This window comes from Saimiri boliviensis, chromosome 16 (assembly GCF_048565385.1).
Source record: "Saimiri boliviensis isolate mSaiBol1 chromosome 16, mSaiBol1.pri, whole genome shotgun sequence".
Taxonomy (NCBI): domain Eukaryota; kingdom Metazoa; phylum Chordata; class Mammalia; order Primates; family Cebidae; genus Saimiri; species Saimiri boliviensis.
Genome location: NC_133464.1, coordinates 60814867 through 60838796, shown reverse-complemented (window position 1 = coordinate 60838796; position 23930 = coordinate 60814867). Strand labels below are relative to the sequence as shown.

At 36.0% G+C, this 23930-nt stretch overlaps 1 protein-coding gene and 1 non-coding gene across 9 annotated transcripts in view; both read left to right on the top strand.

Annotated features, from left to right (window-relative positions):
• Positions 1 to 23930, top strand: part of FNDC3A (fibronectin type III domain containing 3A) — a 185670-nt gene that overhangs the window by 10075 nt on the left and 151665 nt on the right. For 3 of the 8 annotated variants that reach the window (XM_003942224.4, XM_010330079.3, XM_074387675.1), the window contains exon 2: positions 17586 to 17723. In XM_003942224.4, the coding sequence (XP_003942273.2) occupies positions 17625 to 17723 (99 nt within the window). In that variant the 5' untranslated portion in view covers positions 17586 to 17624. Of the gene's footprint in view, positions 1 to 17585; positions 17724 to 23930 lie in introns of those variants that run through there. The other 5 variants (XM_074387681.1, XM_074387679.1, XM_074387676.1 and 2 more) reach the window with 2 other exon arrangements.
• On the top strand, positions 1831 to 1937 carry LOC120365786 (U6 spliceosomal RNA). The gene has a single exon (XR_005580637.1). It is a non-coding gene; the product is annotated as a U6 spliceosomal RNA (small nuclear RNA).

The window sequence follows — 23930 nt, the reverse complement described above, 5'->3', positions numbered from 1 at the left end:
GTATATTTTCAGATATAAGCAAGTACAGCCTTTGTGATGTAACAAACACAACAACACATGTGAGGCTTTGTTGTGATTGGTCCTGATTAGGACCATTTCCTCTAGGTGGACAGCTTTGATTTATGTCTGTTTTCCCTGTGTAATTTTTAATAGCACTTGCAGACGCTTCCCAGTTGGTGTCTGAAGTCATTGGTGTTTTTAGAAATAGCAATTTCAGAATAGTATGAGATCTGAAGCTGTGTTCGAGTAGGTGAAAAAAGTGAGAATTGTACTAGTGATTTGTAACCTCTATAACCATAACTCAAACAAAACAAAGTGCTTTTTATTTTAGAGTTTCTGTTATAAAAACCCTTTTCAAGTTATGATATTGAATATAATTGTTTTCAAGACCCGTATATATGGATGTTTTGATACTTATCTTAAGAACTTAATATTTTAAGACAGTTAATGATAGAGGTCAAGAGAGAAATCAGAAGCTTGAGAGGAAAATAAAGAGAAGGAAGTTTTTGTTTGTTTGTTTGTTTTTTGTTTTTTCTTTCTTTTGGGAAGATTTTTTTTAAAAGAAGGTGAGGGAAGATGAGTATGTTTAGAGGCTTTCTGTTGTGAATTTAGTTGCCAGTGTGTTACTGTGGCCAGAAAAAATACAGAAACTGCAGGTTTAGTCTTCAGTTCAAATTCACACTGGTAGATATAACCAAGAATTTGAAGTTCTATAAGAGCAAAGTTAATCTCTAATACAAAAACTAAAGTTTTATATAATACTTCTTAAAAAAAAAACTGTAAAATAGTTGGAGGTGAAAACAGGATTGTCCCAGGTGTAGTTGCCTTTTGGCTCTAAAGGGTAGCCTTTGTGCTCCACAGACACTAGACACCTAAAGCTATATGTGGAACTTAAGGAGATGTTACTTAAAAAGAAAAGGCTGGCTCATGTCTGTAATCCCAGCAGTTTGGAAGGCTGAGGCGGGCAGATCACCTGAGGTTGGGAGTTCAAGACCAGCCTGACCAACATGGAGAAACCCCGTCTCAACTAAAAATACAAAATTAGCCAGGCATGGTGGTGGATGTCTGTAATCCCAGCTACTCTAGAGGCTGAGGTCAGAGAATTGCTTGAACTTGGGAGGCAGAGGTTACAGTGAGCCGAGATCTTGTCATTGCACTCCAGCCTGGGCAACAGGAGGGCAACTGTCTCAAAAAAGAAAGAGAAAATCTGATCTATGTGCACACTATCAGTCCTTTAAGGGATTGGGGTTGGTTTCTTGGAAGCAATTCTTTCTCTCTCGTTTCCATAGTTTCCTGACTGGAAGTATCTTCTTGATCAAGATTTCTTTTGAAGTCTATTTTAACAAGATTTTCATGTTAGTATTAAGGTATAATTTGTTAGTGGAAGAATGGGGACTGTATCTCCTAAATGCTGAATTAAATTTAAATTTAGTATATCTGACTAAGAAGGTTAAGGACAGTGGCTCTGAATGCTCGCTTCCCTTTTAAATCTTTTTTCACTTAGCGGGCATAAAAGAGTGAGGCCCATCCATCCTACCCACACTACCCTTTCCTTCTTCCCAGTGGATATGGGATTGGAGAAGACTAAGATAAATAAGTTATAGTACATTTGTTGTTAACAGTCTGTGTAAATTATTAATTTCTTTGTAAGTATATGAATACTTTCATTAGGTTAAATTGTTGATATTTTAAAGGTTTTTACCTCAGTGGCAATTTCATGTGGTTTGACCTATTATACTATAAAACTATGGCTATAATCACTGCCCTATATATAAAAATGTTATTGAACTTACACCAAAATATACTATAACATTTAAATAGAATAAATTTGTGCTTGCTTTGGCAGCACATATGCTAAAGTTGGAATGATGCAGAGAAGATTAGCGTGGCCCCTGCGCAAAGATGACATGCGAATTCATGAAGAGTTCCACATTTTTCAGACTTTAAACCAACAAAGATCAAAAAAGACAAAGAAGGGCATTACATAATGGTAAAGGGATCAATGCAATAAGAAGAGCTAACTGATGCACCCAATGCAGGAGCACCCAGATTCATAAAACAAGTTCTTAGAGACCTACAAAGAGACTTAGACTCCCACACAATAATAGTGGGAGACTTTAACACCCACTGTCAATATTAGATCAACGAGATAGAAAATTAACAAGGATTTATTTATTTATTTATTTATTTATTTTTTGAGACGGAGTTTTGCTCTTGTTACCCAGGCTGGAGTGCAGTGGTGTGATCTCGGCTCACTGCAACCTCTGCCTCCTGGGTTCAGGCAATTCTCCTGCCTCAGCCTCCTGAGTAGCTGGGGTTACAGGCACGTGCCACCATGCCCAGCTAATTTTTTTGTATTTTTTAGTAGAGACAGGGTTTCACCATGTTGACCAGGATGGTCTCGATCTCTTGACCTCGTGATCCACCTGCCTCGGCCTCTCAAAGTGCTGGGATTACAGGTGTGAGCCACCGCATCCGGCCCCTAACAAGGATATTAAGGACTTGAACTCAGCTCTGGACCAAGTGGACTTAATAGACATTTACAGAATTCTCCACCCCAGAGCATAAATTCATGAACAGTACATCACTGATGAAATGTACAACATCCAAGCAAAATTGGAATGTTTATGAATACCTTTAGCAACAGTTAAAGCTAAAAATTTTGTTATTGCAAATATGCATCATTATACACTAAAGGGTTAAACAACTTTATTCAGAAACTAAGTTGCATATGAGAATGATACAAACCAAAATGTAGTAATTTGTAATTTAAAAGCTTATAGTATGGCTAGGTGCTGTGTGGCTCCCACCTAATAATCCCAGGACTTTGGGAGGCCGAGGTGGGAAGATTGCTTGATCTCAGGAATTTGAGACCAGCCTGGGTAACATAGCAAGAACTTATTTTTACTAAATAATAAGTAAGTAAGCAAGCCAGCCAGTCATGGTGACACACAGCTGTAGTCCCAGCTACTTTGGAGGCTGAGGTGGGAGAATCACTTAAGCCCAGGAGCCTGCAGTGGGCCGTGATTGTGCCACTGCACTCCAGTCTGGGTGAGTGAGTAATTTATAACTTAAAGCTGTCAGACTTGAAAACCCTAAGTGTTCAGCAAAGTACTGATAAACATATACATTTAAAGAAAGTACCCAGGGCTGGGAAAGAGCCAACTAAAAAGATTGTATAGAACAGTATCCAAGCTCACACAGGGTCAGAACAAGAGCCTTTTTCCACTAGTGAGAACAGAAAGCCTGATAATTCACAAGGCATTCAGTAGAGTACTCTGGAGGGTTTTGCATTAGTAGTGGGTAATAGTTACAGATTAAAAGACAAATGACTATTTAACCTAAAAATGTTAACATTTGCCATGTGTGGTAGCCTGCAATCCCAGCACTTTGGGAGGCCAAGAAAGGCAGATTGCTTGAGCTCAGGAGTTTGAGACCAGCCTGGGCAACATGGTAAAACCCATCTCTCCAAAAAACAAACAAACAAAAATTAGCCAGGCGTGGTGGTACGTGCTTGTAGTCACAGCTACTTAGGAGACTGAGTTGGGAGGATCACTTGAACCCAGGAGGCAGAGATTACAGTGAGCTGAGATCACCTGACTGCATTCCAGCCTGGGCATTAGAGACCCTGTCCTCCCCTCCAACCCTCTAAAAAGTGATGACAATTATTGTGAGGTTTAAAACATGTAAAGGTAAAATATACAATAATAATAGCAAAAATCCCAGAGAAATTGCAGATTTATGGTTATAAGGTTCTAATACATATTTCTGAACTAGTATATTACTTAAAGGTAGACAGTAAGAAAAGACACATTGTAAACTCTAAAGAAACAGCTCAAGTAACAAAGAGTTGTAGTCTATAAATCAATGAGAGAGGAGATGGTATAATAAGAAATAATTCAAAATGAAGCAGATGAAGAGGAAAAAGGGGACAAAGAACATTTCAGACATATAGCAAGATAGTGATGTAAATCCAATCATATCAACAATCACATTAACATAAATGGCCTAAACACCACAGTTGAAAGTCAGGGATTGTTGTTTAAAATTAAGACCTAAATATATCACATCTACAAGAAATCCAATTTAAGTAAGATAAAAGAAAGGAAAAAGATAATACCATGCTGATGCTATCCAAAATAAAACTGAGATCACTAAGTTAAACCAGAAGTTAGGTTACAGAACAAATAATTATTACCAGGGATAAAGAGGATTATTTCATAATAACAATGGGATTAATTAAGAGAGCATACAATTCTAAATATTTATGCACCTAATACAGGAACTTGCCTGGGCACAGTGGCTCACGCTTGTAATCTCAGCTCTTTGGGGACTGAGGGGGTGAATCACTTGAGTCCAGGAGTTCAAGACCAGCCTGGGCAATGTGGTGAAACTCTGTCTCTACAAAAAATACAAAAGTTAGCTGGGTGTGGTGGCACACACACCTGTAGTCCCAGCTACTAGGAAGGGTGAGGTGGGAGGATTCCTTGAACCTGGGAGGTTGAGGCTGCAGTGAGCTATGCTCACACCACTGCACTCAAGCTTGGTGACACAGCAAGACCCTGTCTCAAAAAAAACAAAGAAGAGAATATTTCTTAATGTATGCTAGAACTTTAAAGAGAAATACAAATGCTCTTTAATTCATGGAGTTATATCTTGATAAACCCATAGTAAGTTAATAATATATCAAAAATGCATTTAATTCACCTAATCTACTGAACATTGTAGCTTAGCCTAGCCTATCTTAAATGTGTTCAGAACACTTACGTTATCATACCATTGATGAAAAAAATCATCTAACACAAAGCCTATTTTATAATAAAGTGTTGAATGTCTCATGTAATTTATCGAACTCTACTGAAAGTGGAAAACTGAATGGTTGTATGGATACATGATATATGGTTTCTACTGAATGTATATCTCTTTTGCTTCATAGTAAAGTCCAAAAATTGTAAGTTGAACCATCGTAAGTTGGGGATTGTCTGTATACAAGTATGTAATTTTAGCCGAGATATTAGTACCCTTCTCAATAATTAGTAAAACAAGTAGAAAGAATGTAAAGCCTAAAACATTGAAATTTGTTAAATAAAACATAGGAGAAAATCTCTCTAACCTTTCATTAGGTGAAGATTTCTTAGGTATAGCATCGAAAGTACCATTCACAAAATGACAAATTCATAAATTGTACTTTATCATAATTTAAAACTTCTCTTGGAAAGACATTGGTAAGAGAATATAAAAGCAAGCCACAGGCTGGGAGAAAAATATTTATAAATCACTTTTCTGGTAAAGGACTGCTATCCAGAATATATAAAGCACTATCAAAATGCAGTAATAAGAAAACAGTCTAGTAACTAAATGGGCAAAATAATCCAACAAATATTCAACCAGAAATATACCTGATTGGCAAATCAGCACATGAAAACAACATCATTAGTCATGGAAACACAAAGGCTCCAGTTTACAAATGGTTAGTAGGAAAATTTGAGGGATGACGGGTAAGTTCATTATCTTGATTATGGTTATAGTTTCACAAGTGTATTTATGTGTCAAAATTTATCAAATTGTACACTTTAAACATGTACAATTTGATATATATCAGTTATCCCTCAGTAAAGCTATTTCAAAAACCATGAGTAGTTGACACATTGTATTAGGTTGGTGCAAAAGTAATTGTGGTTTTTGCCATTGCTTTCAATTAAAAGTACCATTTGCACCATTAAGAGTAATGGCAAAAACTGCAATTACTTTGGCACCAACCAAGTATTTATGATAACTACTTGGTGCATTTTTGTTTAATAGCTTTAACTCATTACTCTGCCATTTCCCAAGAGTATTTGACAGTTTCAACTTTTTTTAATCTATAGGAAATAGCAGTTTCAATCTGAGGATAGTATGTCATACTCTCCTAGTATATTGATTTGACCGTAATATCCAAAAGCAATTAAAAATTCTTCGTTAAACTCGATTCCTTTACAAATACTTTTATCCTTAGGTCAGTATTTTTATCTGTTTCTAGTTCAAGGATAAGAATGTATTCACATCTGGGATGAGACCTTCAAGAATGAGGTCTATACCTTACATTGTTATCAACTAAATCCTTTAATATCTGTCATTGAAAATGATTCATAGCACTGTCTTCTTCCCATCCTTCCCCCTTCTTACTTTCTCTACCAATAAACATTTCTTTTATAAATCTAGAAGAAAAAAGCAAGATTGCCTATTATGTCTTCATAAAATTTCACATTAACATATGGAAATTTAAGGTGAACTGAAATAATGCATATAATTATATTTTTAAGAGCCATTTTTCTGCAGTACAGTTGATATCAAAGAGGGTAATTCAAAGAATTAGTCTTGGCAAAAATATAAAATAACCTAATATCCTGTTCTTATTGTTAAATATAGTCTATGAAATACTTGTTTTAGGTTTCTGATAAGAAATGATAGGATAATTTCGCAGAGGGATTCCCATGACTTTCATCTTAGGAAATTTCACCACAAATTATTTCAAATACTTTTTTTTAGTCTAATATAGTCAAGTTTAGAAGATAAAAAATCCAAGACTTAAAAATGAAATAGAAGTCTAAATTGGAAAAGTACATTTTAGGATATCAGTTCATGAAATAAATTAGTAATTTGGATAATGTCCAAGTTCAAGCAAAATTTATTTAAATTATTCCGAAAGGATACTTAGATGGTTGCGAAGCCAAATATGTGTGATTGCTTGTGGCTCTTCAAGACTATTAATTTTTAAATCGAAATTTTGATGGTGGTAAATGCCCATCGATGATAGACTGGACAGGGAAAATGTGGCACGTATACACTAGGGAAGACTATGCAGCCATAGAAAATGATGAGTTCATGTCCTTTGTAGGGACATGGATGAACCTGGAAACCATCATTCTCAACAAACTGACACAGGAACAGAAAATCAAACACCAGATGTTCTCCCTCATAGGAGGGTGTTGAACAAGGAGAACACATGGACACAGGGAGGGGAGCACTACACTCTGGGGTCTGTGGGGGCAAACTAGGAGAGGGACAGTTGGGGGTGGGGATTTGGGGAGGGATAACTTGGGGAGAAATGCCAGATATAGGTGATGGGGAGGAAGGCAGCAAACCACATTGTCATGTACGTACCTATGCAATAATCTTGCATGTTCTTCACATGTACCCCAAAACCTAAAACGCAATAAAATATGTACTTAAAAAAATTTTTTAAATTGACGGTAGTATAAATCATATCCATATTACCTTGAGACATAGAGAAAATTGGTTACCATAATCTCACTGTCTTCTTACAGTTGTTCCTGTAATTTTAATAATTTTACCTAACATTTGTTCATATGTATATTTTTAAATACTCCTAAATTCTAGAGTTAAATGACTAAAACTCTGGAGTACAGTCAGCCTTCCATTTCTGGAGTTCCACATCCATGGAGTTAATCAACCATGGATCGAAAATATTTAGAAAAAAATGGATTGTTGCATCTGTACTAAATATGTACAGACCTTTTCTTCTCATTTCCTAAACAATACAGTAACACTATTTACATAGCATTTATATTGTATTAGGTATTATAAGTCATATAGAAGAGATGATTTAAATTATACAGGAGAATGTACACAGGTTATATGCAAATACTACGCCATTTATATAAGGAGCTTAAAGTTTTGTGGATTTTGGCATCTTTGGGGATCCTGGAACCAATCCCCTGTAGAAACCAAGGAACAACTGCATATGATAGGCTTGTGGTTTCAGATATGGCTCTGGAGACCTGTAGTTTGAGTAGACACGTCAGTAAAACTGCATCAAAAGACATTAGATTTTGGCCGTGCGGCAGTGGCTCACACCTGTAATCCCAGCACTTTGGGAGGCCTAGGTGGGTGGATCACTTGAGGTCAGGAGTTCCAGACCAGCCTGGCCAACATGGCAAAACCCCATCTCTACTAAAAATCCAAAAAATTAGCCTGGTGTGGTGGCAGGTGACTATAACCCCAGCTACTCAGGAGGCTGAGACAGGAGAATTGCTTGAAGCCAGGAGGTAGAGGTTGCAGTGAGGTGAGTTCATGCCATTGCACTCCAGCCTGGGCAACAAGAATGAGACTCTGTCTCAAAAAAAAAAAAAAAAAAAAAAAAAAAAAGATATTGGATTTTCAGTCTAAATGTGCATATTTTTTCTATCAGTACTTCAGTTATGCTATTGCTGTAATCCAAAATGTAATCCTGCTTTGCATTTTCCTACATGTTTTTTTAGACAAAAATAGCTGAAGTTTCAAATCCCAGGTCAAGTTTATTCTCATGAGCTATTTACCTTAGTTTCTAGGTCTAAGCTGTCGTTATCACATATGTAACAAATCTAGGTGGAATTGACGGATATGAATAATAAGGTTAAGGAAGAAAACTAGCAGAATACATGTGTAAGGAAACAAGAACAGATTAAGAATTATGGCAGCAACTGAATGAGAAAGCACCTAATAGTGTTATGAACGGAATGTTTGTGTACCTCTCAAAATTCACATGTTGAGCCCTAACCACCAATGTGACAGTATTTGGAGGTGGACCCTTTGGAGATAATTTGACTTAGATGAGGTCCTGAGAGTGGAGTCCCCATGATTGGATTAGTGTCCTTATAAGAAGAAGAGACCCAAGCTCGAATGCTGTCTACCTTATGGATAGGAGGAGAAGGTAGCCATGTGAGAGCCAGAAAGAGGGCTCTCACGAAAAAGCCAACCATGCTAGCATGCTGATCTTGGACATCTTGGCCTCCATAACTTAAAAATCATGTCTCTTGTTTAAAGCACCCAGACTATGGTATTTTGCTATAGTAGCCTAAGTTGAGTAAGACAGTAATTGGTACTGAGAAATGGGGAACTGCTATAGCAAGTATCTAAAAATGTGGAAGTAGCTTTGGAACTGCATAATGGGTAGAGGCTGGAAAAGTTTTCAGGTGCATCCATTAAAAAAAAAAAAAAAAAAAGCCAAGACTGCTGCAGCCAGACTGCCGAGGGCAGTTCCAGTGAGGGCTTACAGAGAAAAGAGGAGAGCTGGAGAGAAAGCCTCCATCTTCAAGGAGGACACATAAAAATAATCATGAACAGAATGTTGTTTGAAACATGGGTGATAATAGGCCATTTTGATGAGGTCTCCGATGGAAATGGGGAGCATGTTTTGGACAATGGAGAAGAGGCAATCCTTCTAATAAAGTGGCAAAGAATTTGAATTCTGTTTATATTCCAGTGTTTTCTAGAAGACAGAACTTCTGAATTATTAAATCGGGTATTTAGGTAAAGAGATTTCTAAGCCAAGTGTTAAAGGAGCAATTTGATTTCTCTTCACTGCTTATGCAGGTTCAGCATCACTAGTTTAAAAATCTGAAACCTAAAAAGCTCCAAAATCTGAAACAGAATTCTGAGTTTTAACACGATGCCACAAGTGGACAATTCCATGATGTGACAGATTGCAGTTAAAATAGTCAAAACTTTGTTTCATGCACAAAATTATTTAAAATATTATGTAAAATTACCTTCTGGATATATAAGATGTATACAAAACATAAATGAATTTCATGTTTAAACTTGAGTTTCATTCCTAAAATACTACATTATGAGTAGGCAAATATTCCAAAATCTTAAAAAAATGTGAAATCTTAAACACTTTTGGGCCCAAGCATTTTGGATAAAGGATACTCAACCTCTAGTAAAATGTAAGAAGAGAGAAATGAATTGAAAAAAGAACTTAAAGATTTGGAAAATTCTCGGCATGTCCATATTGTAGAAATGAGAAAGAACACTTGGAAGAGAACATCAAAGGTGTGGCTGGCTGACCATTTGCTAAGGAGATTAGTGTGGGTGTGAACCATGGACCTAATCAGCCATGTCAACTGAAGCCAGGAATAGAGACGGATTATATTAGCAGAAACACTGCCAGCTGAGATGAAAGGAAATAGAGAACACAGGATGGAATGAAGGAAGGCTGTGATCACACAAAATCATTTCAGAAAAGGGAGGACTCCAAAGGCAATTCAGAGGTCATCAGGGCTGCTCCTCCCACTACAGATCCAAAGTGCATGGGCTCGGAGGGCAAGGCGACTTCCATCTCAGTTTTAAAGGGCAGGACTGCCCTGCAGCAGAGCTTCATGAGAAGGTCCCAATGAGAGCACTACATGGGCAGGGCCACCAAGCAGAAGGTATGGGTCACCTCACTGAGTCATGGGAGTTATGCTGCCATATCAGTGTCTGGAAGGCAGGACCATCACCCCAGTGGCTATGGAAGGCAAAACAGTGAATCAAAGATGATGATCTCAAGCCTAAAGATCTAACAGCATTTGCCTTGGTAGATTTTGGACTTGTTTCAGATATGTCACACATTTTTTTCTTCTGATTTCTTTCTTTCGGAGTGTGACTGTCTGTCCTGTGCCTGTTCCACCATTGCCTTTTGCAAACACTTAACATAACTGGTTTTGCAGAAGCTGGAGAGGAATTTTGCCTCAGGGTGAATCATACCTCTACCTTCACCCATATCTGATTTAGTTGATATTTAGATGAGACTTAGGACTTTAGAGTTGATACTTCATTGAGTTAAGACTTTGGGAGTTGTTGGGATAGAATGCAAAGGACATGAATTTTGGAAAGTCAGAGGCTGAATATTAGAGACTGAATATTTGTGTGTATCCAGAATTCATATGTGGAACCCCTAATCCCCAAAATGATAGTATTAAGAGGTGGAGACTTTGGGAGATAATTGTTGAAAATAGGCTTAGAGGAGATCATGAGGGTGGAGCTCCCATGATGTGATGAGTGTTCTTATATAAGAAGAGTAAGAGACATAGAGCTTCCCCTCTTCCTCATATGAGGCAACAGCAAGAAGATGCCATCTGAAAGCCAGGAAGAGAATCCTTACCAAGAACCAAATCTGCCAGCACCTAGATCTTAAACTTCCCAGCCTCCAGAAGTGTGACAAATAAATGTCTGTTGTTTCAGTTATACACTCTGTTTCTTTTTTAAATAGCAGACCAAGCTAAGACAGTTTGTAAATGTTTTCTCCCATTCCATAGATTGCTTCTTTACTCTGTCGATTGTGTCTTCTGATGCACAAAACTTTAAGTCCCATTTGTCTGTTTTTGCCTTTGTTATGTGTATTTTTGCTGTCATTTCCAAGAAATCATTGCCAAATCCAAAGTCATGAAGCTTTTTCCCATGTTTTCTTCTAGAAGATCTACAGTTTGGTTCTTAACATTTGGATCTTTAATCCATTTTGAGTTAATTTTTGTATATAGTGTAAGATAATCCAAATTCATCCTTTGCATGTGGCTATCTAGTTTTTCATTCATCGTTTGTTGAAGAGACTATTCTTTCCTCATTGAATGATATTGGCACCCTTGTTGAAGATTTATTTCTAGGCTCTCTATTTCACTAGTTTGTTGTCTTCCTTTATGACAGTACCACACAGTTTTGATTCCTGTGGCTTTGTAATATATTTTGAAATTAGGAAGTGTGAGTCCTTCAACTTTCTTTCAAAATTGTTTTTGCTATTTGGGGTCCCCCGAGATACTAGAATTTTAGATTGGATTTTTCTTTCCCTGCAAAATAAGCTACTGGGATTTTGATAGGGATTGCATTGAATCTTCAGATTGCTTTGGATAGTGTGGACATCTTTAACAATATGAAATCTTTTACTTCATGAACATAGGGTATTTCTGAATTTATTTGTGTCTTTAATTTCAGCGGTGTTTTGTAATTTTCAGTGAATGGCTTTCACCTCCTTGATTAGGTTTATTTCTAAGTATTTTATTCTTTTGGTTGCTATTGTAAATGGAATTTTTAAAATTTCTTTTTCAAATTGTTCATTGTTATATATAGAAACAATGGATTTTTATGTGCTGATTTTGTATTCTGCAACTTTGCTGAATTCACTTATTCTAACAATTTCATGTGTGTGTGTTTGTGTGTGTGCGTGCGCGTGCACATGCTACCTATAAGATTATATTATCTGTGAACAGAGGTAAATATTATAGGATTTTCTACATATAAGATTATATTATCTGTCAACAGAGGTAATTTTAATTCTTCCTGTCCAGTTTAGATGCCTTTTCTTTCTTTTTCTCGCTCAGTTGCTCTGGGTAGAACTTCCAGTACCATGTTGAATAGAAGTAGCAAAAGTGGCATCCTTGCCTTTTCCTGGTCTTAAAGGAAGAGCTTTCAGTCTTCCACCATCGAGTGTGATCTTTCCTGTAGGTTTTTCTTACGTGATCTTTATTATGTTGAGGTAGACTTCTTCTAGTACTAATTTATTGAGTGTTTTTTATTATGAAAGGGTGTTGAATTTGTCAAACGCTTTTTCTGCATCAATTGAGATGATCATGTGGTAACTTTAACTTTTAAAAATAATTTTTTGAAGGATAATATACATAAAGAAGTGCATACATAAACAGTATACAGCTTAGTGAATAACTTAATGGCAATCATGACATAATAGACCCCCAGATCAATACATAGAACAGTAGCATGACCCCAGGAAATGCCTTCATGCTTTGCCCATGTTCTCATCCTTTCTTTCTTTTCAGAGGCAACTACTGTCCTGACTTTAACATGATAAATTGGTTTTATCTGTTTTTGTACCTCCTGTAAGCAAAATTATGCAGCATGTATTCTTCTGTGTTTTTCACTCACGTAGTTTTTGTAAGATTTATCCATGTTGTTTCCTGTATCACTAGTTCATTAAATTTCATTGCTGTATATAGTCCATTGAATGAAACAACCACAGTTTATTTACAAGGGACATTTATGGCTGTTAACAAGTAATGGCTTCTGTGAGCCTTCTTGTATCTGTCAGGAATCTAATAGCTGGATCTTTTTTTATTCTTTTTCTTTAATTGCATTTTAGGTTTTGGGGTACATGTGAAGAACATGCAAGATTGTTGCATAGGTACACATGTGGCAGTGTGATTTGCTGCCTTCCTCCCCTTCACCTATATCTGGCATTTCTCCCCATGCTCTCTCTCTGCAACTCCCTGCCCCCTGCTGTCCCTCCCCTATTTCCCCCCAACAGATCCCAGTGTGTAGTACTCCCCTTGCTGTGTCCATGTGTTCTCATTGTTCAACACCCGCCTATGAGTGAGAACATGCGGTGTTTGATTTTCTGTTCTTGTGTCAGTTTGTTGAGAATGATGGTTTCCAGGTTCATCCATGTCCCTACAAAGGACACGAACTCATCATTTTTGATGGCTGCATAATATTCCATGGTGTATATGTGCCACATTTTCCCTGTCCAGTCTATCATTGATGGGCATTTGGGTTGGTTCCAGATCTTTGCTATTGTAAGCAGTGCTGCAATGAACATTCGTGTGCATGTGTCCTTATAGTAGAATGATTTATAATCCTTTGGATATATAACCAGTAATGGGATTGCTGGGTCAAATGGAATTTCTATTTCTAGGTCTTTGAGGAATTGCCACACTGTCTTCCACAATGGTTGAACTAACTTACATTCCCACCAACAGCGTAAGAGTTTTCCTATTTCTCCACATCCTCTCCAGCATCTGTTGTCTCCAGATTTTTTAATGATCAACATTCTAACGGGCGTGAGATGGTATCTCAATGTAGTTTTGATTTGCATTTCTCTGATGACCAGTGATGATTAGCATTTTTTCATGTTTGTTGGCCTCATATATGTCTTCTTTTGTAAAGTGTCTGTTCATATCCTTTGCCCACTTTTGAATGGGCTTGTTTGTTTTTTTCTTGTAAATCTGTATTAGTTCTTTGTAAATTCTGGATGTGAACCTTTTGTCAGATGGTTAAACTGCAATAATTTTTTTCTCATTCTGTTGGTTGCCAATTCAGTCTAATGACTGTTTCTTTTGCCGTGCAGAAGCTATGGAGTTTGATGAGGTCCCATTTTTCTATTTTGGCTTTTGTTGCCAATACTTTTTGGTGTTTTGGTCATGAAGTCCTTGCCTACACCTGTGTCCTGAATGGTTTTGCCTAATAGCTGGATCATAACTAGATCATAGAAGATGCATATGTTCAACTTTGGTAGATAATGTCAAACTTTTCCTAAGTGATGTTTCTGAATTTTCATTTCTGTTCCAAATGAATTTGCCTTCACAGCCTCATTACCACTTGGTATGGTGAGTCTTTTTCATTGCCTTTTGTTGGCCTCTTGCATTTCCACGTTTTTTTTTTTTTTTGTTTTTTTTTTGAGATTGAGTCTTACTCTGTCGCCCAGGTTGGAGTGCAGTGACGTGATCTCAGCTCACTGCAACCTCAACCTCCCAGGTTCAAGTGATTCTCCTGCCTCAGCCTCCCAAGTAGCTGAGCTTATAGGTGCCTGCCACCACATTCAGCTAATTTTTATATATTTAGTAGAGACAGTTTCACCACATTGGCCATGCTGGTCTTGATCTTCTGACCTCAAGTGATCTGGCTGCCGTGGCCTCCCAAAGTGCATGAACCATTGCACCTGGCCACCTTTCTACTTTTGTGAAGAATATATCCAAGTCTCTTGTCATGTTTCTATTGTTTTTTTTAAAAATCAATTTGTAGGAGGCTGGTATATATTCAAAATATGTGCTCTTTGTTAGTTGTATATGTTGTAAATATCTTTTTTTCAGTTTGTGACTTACCTTTTCATTCTCTTAAAGCTTTTTAAAATAAATTATAGTCTTTAATTCTAATAAACTTCAGTATATCGGTTTTTTCCTTTATAAGAAATATATTTTGTATCCCATTTAAAAAATCTTTCTCTGTCCCAAGGTTATGAAGAGATTCCTCTGCGTTATCTTTTAGAACCTTTTCTTTGGTTTAACCTTTTATAGTCAGATCTGCAACCTCTCTGACATTTTAAAACAATATTGTTTAATTTGACAGTAATTAAAATATCAGATTTATAAAAAAAGTTACAAGAATAGTACAAAGGTGTCTAGGTTTTTCTCACCCAGAGTCTGCAAATGTTTATTTATTTTGCAAGCTTCCACATGCAGCACTGATCCAAACATTAATATTTCGCATTATTACTACATAAATAAATGTTGATATATCAACAGTGATATGCTAGAACTATCTTAACTTGTGTACAAAAGATCGTTGTTAAAATTCAGGAATTTGCAGGTCAATTTCTAAATGATTGGTAGTTTGAAGTGGGCTGTAGCAGGGAAGTATTTACTCTGCAGACATTAACACATGCTGTAAGTTATTCTTTTTAAAAACACATCAAATACTACGTTATAAAAATAAAAATAAGTGTATAAAACTAAGAGACTGGGGTCACAAGATAAGACTAGAATGTAGAAAGTGAGTAGTAACAAAATTAGAACTAATTTATTGAAGGAAGAGGCTGACAGTATTCTCTACACAAGGAATGAAAGGAATGTCTGGGTTTCTAAATGCCAGCATGTGAGTTGCAGAGTAAAAGTTTTGAATTTGCAAGCTTAAATAAAACCAATTACTTTGCATATAGTGTGATAGATATGGCCATTCAAGAAACCAATTTATAAATGAAACTTTAGTGTGTTCTAGTTTTGAAATGACTAAAATTAAAGATAATACCTTAGACACATGGACCAATGGGTTGAAAATTTTAAAAAGGTAATACCTTAAGTGAAATGGTAATATTGAAATATAGCATGTGGCTCTATACCCAATCTCTAATAGCACTAGTATTGGAATTAACTTGAAGATTTGGAAGAAAATCTGTATTTCTATTTGTAAAGCTACCAGTACATCTCTTGAAACCAAACTGTGGTTGTATCTTCATTGTTACATTTTTAAGTTTAAATAATAATGGTGGCCTGAAGTTTTAGCTAGGCACAGTATATAGACTATTGCAATTAGAATAAAATGACAAAATTTAAATGGCTCAGTGGTGTTTTTTAAAAATTTATTAAGAAAATTGAATTACCTACAAAATCTCTCCTATTAATCCAAAATTAGTTTTCTAGAAATGGTTCTTACACTAACTGTTGTGAATGCAAGTGGGAGAACTAATACATTTGCTCTTTCTCCTAATTGTTTGTATATTCCACAGAGCAACATTATTTGACAAGACTTAAAGTACTTAGTGATTTTATTGGACTCTAATATAGCAATATAGATTATGCCAGAGTTAGATTTGCATTAGTTTATATATAAATATTGTGTTTAAAGAATGTGCATTTTCATGAGACAGTTAAATAATATAAACTGTCTCATTTTTTATTATCATGGTCTTAATTATGAAATCTTCAAGTAGATACCTATACTGAATAATTTTTAAAACCTTATAGTAGTTGTTATATATCTACATGAAAAATCATTTTCAAGCTAAATCAAGTTGTGAGTTTCTGCAAAGATTCAAGACTTTAAAATAAATATGAATTTAATCTCTTACAAAAGTTAACTCTCTTGACACTACTGAATTGTAGAATGTTGTAAACATTCCGAAATGGTTTTTTTTTTTTTTTTTTTTGAGGCGGAGTTTCGCTCTTGTTACCCAGGCTGGAGTGCAATGGCGCGATCTCGGCTCACTGCAACCTCCACCTCCTGGGTTCAGGCAATTCTCCTGCCTCAGCCTCCTGAGTAGCTGGGATTACAGGCACGTGCCACCATGCCCAGCTAATTTTTTGTATTTTTAGTAGAGACAGGGTTTCACCATGTTGACCAGGATGGTCTCGATCTCTTGACCTCGTGATCCACCTGCCTCGGCCTCCCAAAGTGCTGGGATTACAGGCTTGAGCCACTGTGCCCGGCCTCCAAAATGTTTATTTTACTTTTCAATATAGATTCATTTAATTTATGATTATACTCAGTTTTCTCATCTTGAAATGTAATTTGCTGATGTTTTATTAACATTGTATATGATACACTAATATTGCTCACATTGTCTATTTTTATTTTTTGTCTTTTTGTATGATACTGTGTCTATGGTTAAAGAATCCTAAATGTATATATTTTTTTCACTGAAATTGATTTATTGTAAAATAGGTGTCACTTAGAAAAGAGAAATAAAACCAGAATAAATAAGTAATATAAGAGCTTGAAACTTCACACTTGAAGGTTCTTATCCTAATCCTGAGCAAATTTTTCTGCCATTGTATTTTGTCTAAGGAATCAGTGATTCTAATTATTGTTATTCTTGCGGTTTATAATTATTCTTATGGAGTTCCTATTGTCAGATCGGGTCTTCATAATTACCTTGTCTGCCCATAGAAAAAAATTAGTGACAGTTGCCTCACTCAGCCACTGTATTTTAGTGCCTATCCCAGTGTTTAGATTAAGTAGTGTGGTTAAATTAAATAAAATATTATATAGAGATGGAAGGGGTAGAGATAAACAGACATGGAATTTAAATAGAGCCTGCTGATAATTTGCTTTAACATATCATGTAAACTTACTACTTTGACAGACAAAATAATTTGAATTGTAAGAAATGTATTTCCTTAGCTGGCCTATTGATTGGGAAAAAAATAAGTAGTCAACTGAGTATTCTAGAATTTCTTTTGACAAGAATATCTTTTTAGGTTAAAGAATGAGACATCTTGTATGTACAGTGTTTTACTATATTTTAAGCATGTATGTACAACTGACTATATATGTTTGTTTTTCAGAGTTGGAGCGTTATTCAGTATATTAATGTCTTATTGATAATGGCAGAACATCCACCACTACTGGATACAACTCAGATCTTAAGTAGTGATATTTCTCTTTTGTCTGCCCCTATTGTAAGTGCAGATGGAACACAACAGGTAAGAAAACTGAAATGTTTCTTTATGTCTAATACACAAATATTTATGCAAAATTTAAAATCACAATAGTGAGTTCCTGTTAATTCATGTTTTAAATTCCCATTCAAAATGTTGTTTCAGTTTTATGAGATGATAAAAATAATGAGACTGTTCTTAAAGTCTCTTCTAAAATGTCTTGCTAATTAGTGGTCAAATTTTTTATGTATATATTTAGTTTCCATTCAAGTTGTTTTGTTTTCCTTTAGACGAATAATGTGCTAGTTCCTGAGTGTTAACTAAGTTTAGACTTGTACCATAACGATTATTATAAATCATTTCAAATCATTACGGAATTATTTTTGCCTATATTATATAAAAATAAAACATCATTTTCTTTTCCTTCCCATTCTCCTCTCCTCACCAGACCCTCCCAAAAGTAAATACACAATTCCTGAAAAGCTGATAGATTGTTTTTCCCCAGACCAGGGCTTTATTTAAAATGTGGTTACACTGATTCACTATTCCCCCAGTAATCCTAAAAGGGATAAGAATAATAAGCTTTCACAAGAACTTATTATGTGCCAGGCAATGTGCTTAATTTTCACAACTATCTTTTATGGTAGATATTTTAACAGTAGGTGAGGAAACAAAGAGTAAGAACATAATAAATGATAATGAGGAGGAGAAAGAACAGTTTAGGTGCCCATTATGTAATAAACATTGTGCTAAAAGCTTTCTGATCTCATTTAATGCTTTCAACAATTCCATGAGGCAGGTACACCTGCCCTCGTTTTGCAGATGAAACAAAATGAGTTTCAGAAAGGCTTAAATAACTTGTTCATCACACAAAGTTTGTGCTCCTAACCGTTACTTATACTACCTCCCTGGGAAAAAAGAAAGGTTTTCCTACTTTTTAAACTTGGTGTCTATAGTAGGCAATTATGATTTGCTTACAAGATAAAGGGTTACAATTGAAAAATTAGTAGCAATTTGACGTAGGTTCTAAATTTTTGTACTCTGTGTAAACATGGCAAAAAGTGTTGTGTCCTGGTTTTAATTTTTATACATGCTCTGATCCCAGCAATTTAATTCCACAAACTTACTTTTAATGGTCAAATTGAAGTCTGTTGATTTTCTGTTTACAAAAATAATAGATGTGGCAGGTATTCATTTACTTTATGAGGTTTCTTTGAGTCTCAGACCAGTCACTGGTTTCAAGGTGCTGATAATCTAATGTATAAAAGAATCTATTAAGCTGTTAATTGCAGTACATTGAAAAAGTTGCTATAGTTGTATATTCTGTTAAGAGGAAGACAGCAGGCTGAAATAACACCATGATGTCATCCCAGGACTTTACTCTCCTTCCCCTAGAAGGAAGTCTGATTAGCAGAATTTTCTTGAAATCTTGAAGGCACCATGGCTGTCATGTAATAGTAATGGTGTAGATGGCTATAGAGAAAGGACCTGGGAATAGAAGAACCTACTAGCAAGATTTAGAGGAGCAGGTGGAGTTAGGAGGTCTAGGATCAGGTTTTTTTGTGGAGTTAAAAAAAAAAAATCAAACAATTCAGGAACTGTAGAGTAAAGCTTTGAATTCTAACTAGCAGGTTGCCATGTAGTTCTGTAGGGAGTGAGCTAAACACAGTGGAAAACACACTGAACTGGCATGATAGATTTAGATTTGATTTTGGTTGCCAAAGACAAGTTATTTAACTTCTCTGAGTATGTTTGCTTCTCTAGAAAATGGAGGTAATAATATCTTAAAGTAGTTAAAGCTATGAGGGTGAAATGAACCTGAAGGAGCTCCTTAAATTTGCTGAATCCTAAGTAAAGCACTCAATAAATGTTTAAAAGACTGAAGAAATTTTAGATATCCCAGTCAGGATTTAAATCAATAGAGATAGTTATAATAAGCAGTGGATCAGAAAATGTGGATATAGTTATGAAGGATGCATATGAAGAAGTATATAGAGTGAACCAGTAGCTATGGTAGAATCTAAGGGACTACATACAAAGTAGGTAATGATTAGAAGTGAGAGGGCAATAAGCTTGACAGCAGACATTTCTTTCAATAAACACTGACCTAAGCATCCCCTGTGCCTCACCTTTTCATTCTTCTTTCACTCCCCACAAATCCTTGGCAAGCACTGATCTTTTACTCTCTCTCTGTAGTTTTGTGTGTTTTTTAGAATGCAATACAGTACGTAGCCTTTTCAGACCGGCTTCTCCCACTTAGCAGTATGGTCTAAATAATTTCTTTTCACGGTTTAGTAGCTCATTTCTTTTTTATTATTGAATAATACTTCATTGTATAGATGGACCAGTTTGTTTATTCATTCATCTGTTGAAGGAAATCTTGGTCACTTCCAGCTTTAGGCTATATAAAGCTGCTTTAAACATTCATGTGCAGATTTTTAAATGTACGTTAAGTGTTAACTCATGTGGATAAATACCTAGAAACATGATTGCTGGATTGTGTGGTAGGACTGTGTTTAGCTTTGTAAGAAACTACTACCAAATTGTCTTCTAAGGTGGCTGTACCATTGTACATTCTTTATCATATGATTGACTTGAGATCTTTTCCTGATAGCAGAAGAAAAGCCTGTATGAATGTTTGTGCCCTATTAGAACCTCCAAATCAGTTTTACAGAACATGAGTTTCAAGTACCAGTGGAATGCTCAGTTCTATTCTCTATTGACACCATCAGAAGAACATTTCAGTGTTTTAGTTTCTTAGGTGGTTCAGCATTTTACTAATTTATCTTCTCTTAATTTCTGCTTATTTAACTTCCAAAAGGATTGAATGCATTTAAAGTTTTTCTTAAGATCTTAAAAAACTTAGTCTGCCTATTATGCTTCTTTATCAGTATCTTCTCCATTGCATTAATCTTTTAAAATTATTTTTATAACTTGTCCTCTCTCATTTTTACTCATGGGATTTTAATTTATGGAAGTAAGTTAAAGAGATGGCACAGAGAGGCTAATGTCATCGAAAGAAGATTTTTATTACTTCAGTTTCCCAAAGAAGGAGACATGTCATGTGACACAGGCAGGGCCAAAGGAGAAGCGTCACATTTTGGTCAGGAGGCAGAAGACGTGAGAAGAAAGCCTGGACTTAATCCTTTGCTGGGGTTTCCACAGGAAAGGCAAGGCAAGGCGAAATAAATAGTGTTGGGTTGGATATTTTTAATAATTCTAACAATCTTTGGGCTATAAGGGTGATCTCTGGTTGCCCAGTACCTGGCCCTGGAATGATTTAGGGTAGGGTAAATATTGCCTTGGTGTGTAAAAGTTACATAAGGTGGATAGCACTATAGACGGGATTGGATGGTTTGCATATAGTAAGTATGCCCCAGCCAAGCCTTTTGTTATCTGTAAGAATTGGCTATCCATATGAGGGGCCATCTCTCCCTGCAAGTGAGGCCACAGGTGCCAGAACATCAAGAATACAGAAAATAAGAAAATAGGGTTAATGTGATTGGTCCTGTGATGAATGGATGCCAGTGGACAAATAAAGAATCTAAAAAAACACAGAACATACCCTCACCTTTTAAAAACCTGTTTTAAATAATGAGGTATAACATATATTTATAGAAAAGTATATAAAATAAGCATGAAGTATAGCATATGATTATAAAGCATAAATCTTGTAACTACAAGCCAAGCCAAGAGATGTAATTCTGCCAATACCCTAGAAATTGCTTGTGTGTTTCTTCTACATCACAACACCCTGTCTTCTTCAAGGTTACCAATGTCCTGACTTGTATGGTAATCGCTTACTGACTTTTCTTTACAGTTTTATCTATATATACTTCACTATACAATAATAGTGTAGTTTTGCCAATTCTTTTTTTTTTTTTTTTGAAATGGAGTTTTCGCTCTTGTTACCCAGGCTGGAGTGCAATGGCGCGATCTCGGCTCACCTCAACCTCCGCCTCCTGGGTTCAAGCAATTCTCCTGCCTCAGCCTCCTGAGTAGCTGGGATTACAGGGAGGCGCCACCATGCCCAGCTAATTTTTTTGTATTTTTAGTAGAGATGGGGTTTCACCATATTGACCAGGATAGTCTCAATCTCTCGACCTCATGATCCACCCGCCTCGGCCTCCCAAAGTGCTGGGATTAGAGGCTTGAGCCACCGCGCCCGGCCCTTGCCAATTCTTGATATTTACATAAACTTTATTCTTTTGTGACCTGCTGATCTTATTCAATATTTTTTTTAAAGATTCCTTTTCACTGTTGTTGAAATTTGTTCTTTATATTTTGCTGTATAAGATTCTATTATGTATGAATATAACTCAATGTATTCATAACTGTTCTCTTCTTGGTTTCTGTCTCAGGGGTTTCTAGTTTGGAATTATTATGAACAATGCTATTTTTTCTTTGATTTATCAAACTGTCAATGTATATTCTGGCCACAAATTCTTTGTCAGTCATAAGTGTAGTGAATATTCTCTCCTTTTCTCCTGTTCTGATTGTCTTTTCACTCTCTTTGATGTCTTTTTTTTTTTTTAAGACAGAATTTGCTCTGTCACCCAGGCTGGAAGTGCAGTGGCATAATCTCAGCTCACTGCAACCTCTGTCTCCTAGGTTCAAGCAATTCTCCTGTTTCAGCCTCCAAAATAGCTGTGACTACAGGCATGCGTCACCTCGCCAGGCTTATTTTTGTGTTTTCAGTAGAGACGGGGTTTCACCATGTTGGCCAAGCTGATCTCAAACTCCTTACCTCAAGTGATCTACCCGCCTTGATCTCCCAAAGTATTGGGATTACAAGCGTGAGCTACCAGTGGCTGGCCTCTTTGGTGTCTTTTGATGAACTGCCTTTAATGTGGTCGTATTTACCAATTATTTTCTTCTAGAGTTAGTGTTGTGTTTCTTCTTTGTCTACAAAAAAATTTTTTAAATTTAGCTGTGTGTGGTAGTGTATGCCTATAGTCCCAGCTACTCAGGAGGCTGAGGTGGGAGAATTACTTAAGCCCAGGAGTCAGGACTGCAGCGAGCCATGATTATGCCACTGTACTCCGGCCGGGGCGGCAGAGCAAGACCTTGTCTCAAACAAAAAAAATTTAAGGTGTTTATGAACAGGACTTCCCTATACTAAGGCAATGAAAATATTTCTTAAAAACATATTCTAAAATTATTCTAAAATCTATACTTTTGCCTTGAACATTTTATGCTAAAATCCACTGGAGTTGATTTTTGTAAACTGTATCAAGCATGGGTCCAATTTGACTATATTTAAAATATATACATACACCCAATTATTTCAGCACTGTTTATTTAAAAGACTATTATTTACCTGTTGCTCCACAATGATACTTTTGTCATGTATCTATGATACATTGTTACAGATCTGATCAAATATCTGTCACCATATATTTGTAGGGTTGTTTCTGGATTTTTAATTGTCTTTCATTGATCTGTTTTATTATCCCTGTGCCAAGAATACACCAAGTCTTGGTATCTGCTAAGCAAACCATCCCACCTTATTTTTTGAGAAGGTCTTGGTATTTTGGGGCCTTTATATTTACATATAAATGTTAGAATTAGCTTATAGATAGACACACACAACACCTGCTGAGATTTTGATTTAGATTGCCTTGAATCTATAGATTGATTTAGAATTGACATCTTTACAATATTGAATTTTTCATTTGTTGAAGTTGGTGTATTCATCCATTTATTTAGGTCATAATGAAATTTCATAATTTTTCCCTCAAAGGTCTTCAATATCTTTTGTTAAATTTATTCCTGGGCCCTTGGGTTTTTATATGCTATTGTACATTGTGTGTGTGTGTGTGTGTGTGTGTGTGTGTGTGTGTCTGCGTTTGTGAGTGTGTGAATCATTTTCTGTTGTGAGTTAGAAATACAGTTTATTTTTGTATATTGCTTCAATATCCAGCAACCTTGGTATACTCTTACTCATTTTGAGACTTGTTTTTAGTCTCAAAGAGAATGTTTTCAGCATATTATTATTAAGCATGATGTTTATTGTATTTTTTATAGATAATTCTTTATAAGATCTAAAAGGGTAAGCCAAGTGCATTGGCTGATGCCAGTGATTAAAAGGGTAAGCCAGGTGCAGTGGCTGATGCCGGTGTTCCCAGCATTTTGGGAGGCTGGGGCAGATCACTTCAACCCAGGGGTTGGAGACCAGCCTGTGCAACATAGTAAGACCTCATTTATACTAAAAATAAAATTAGCTGGATGTGGTAGCACACACGCCTATAG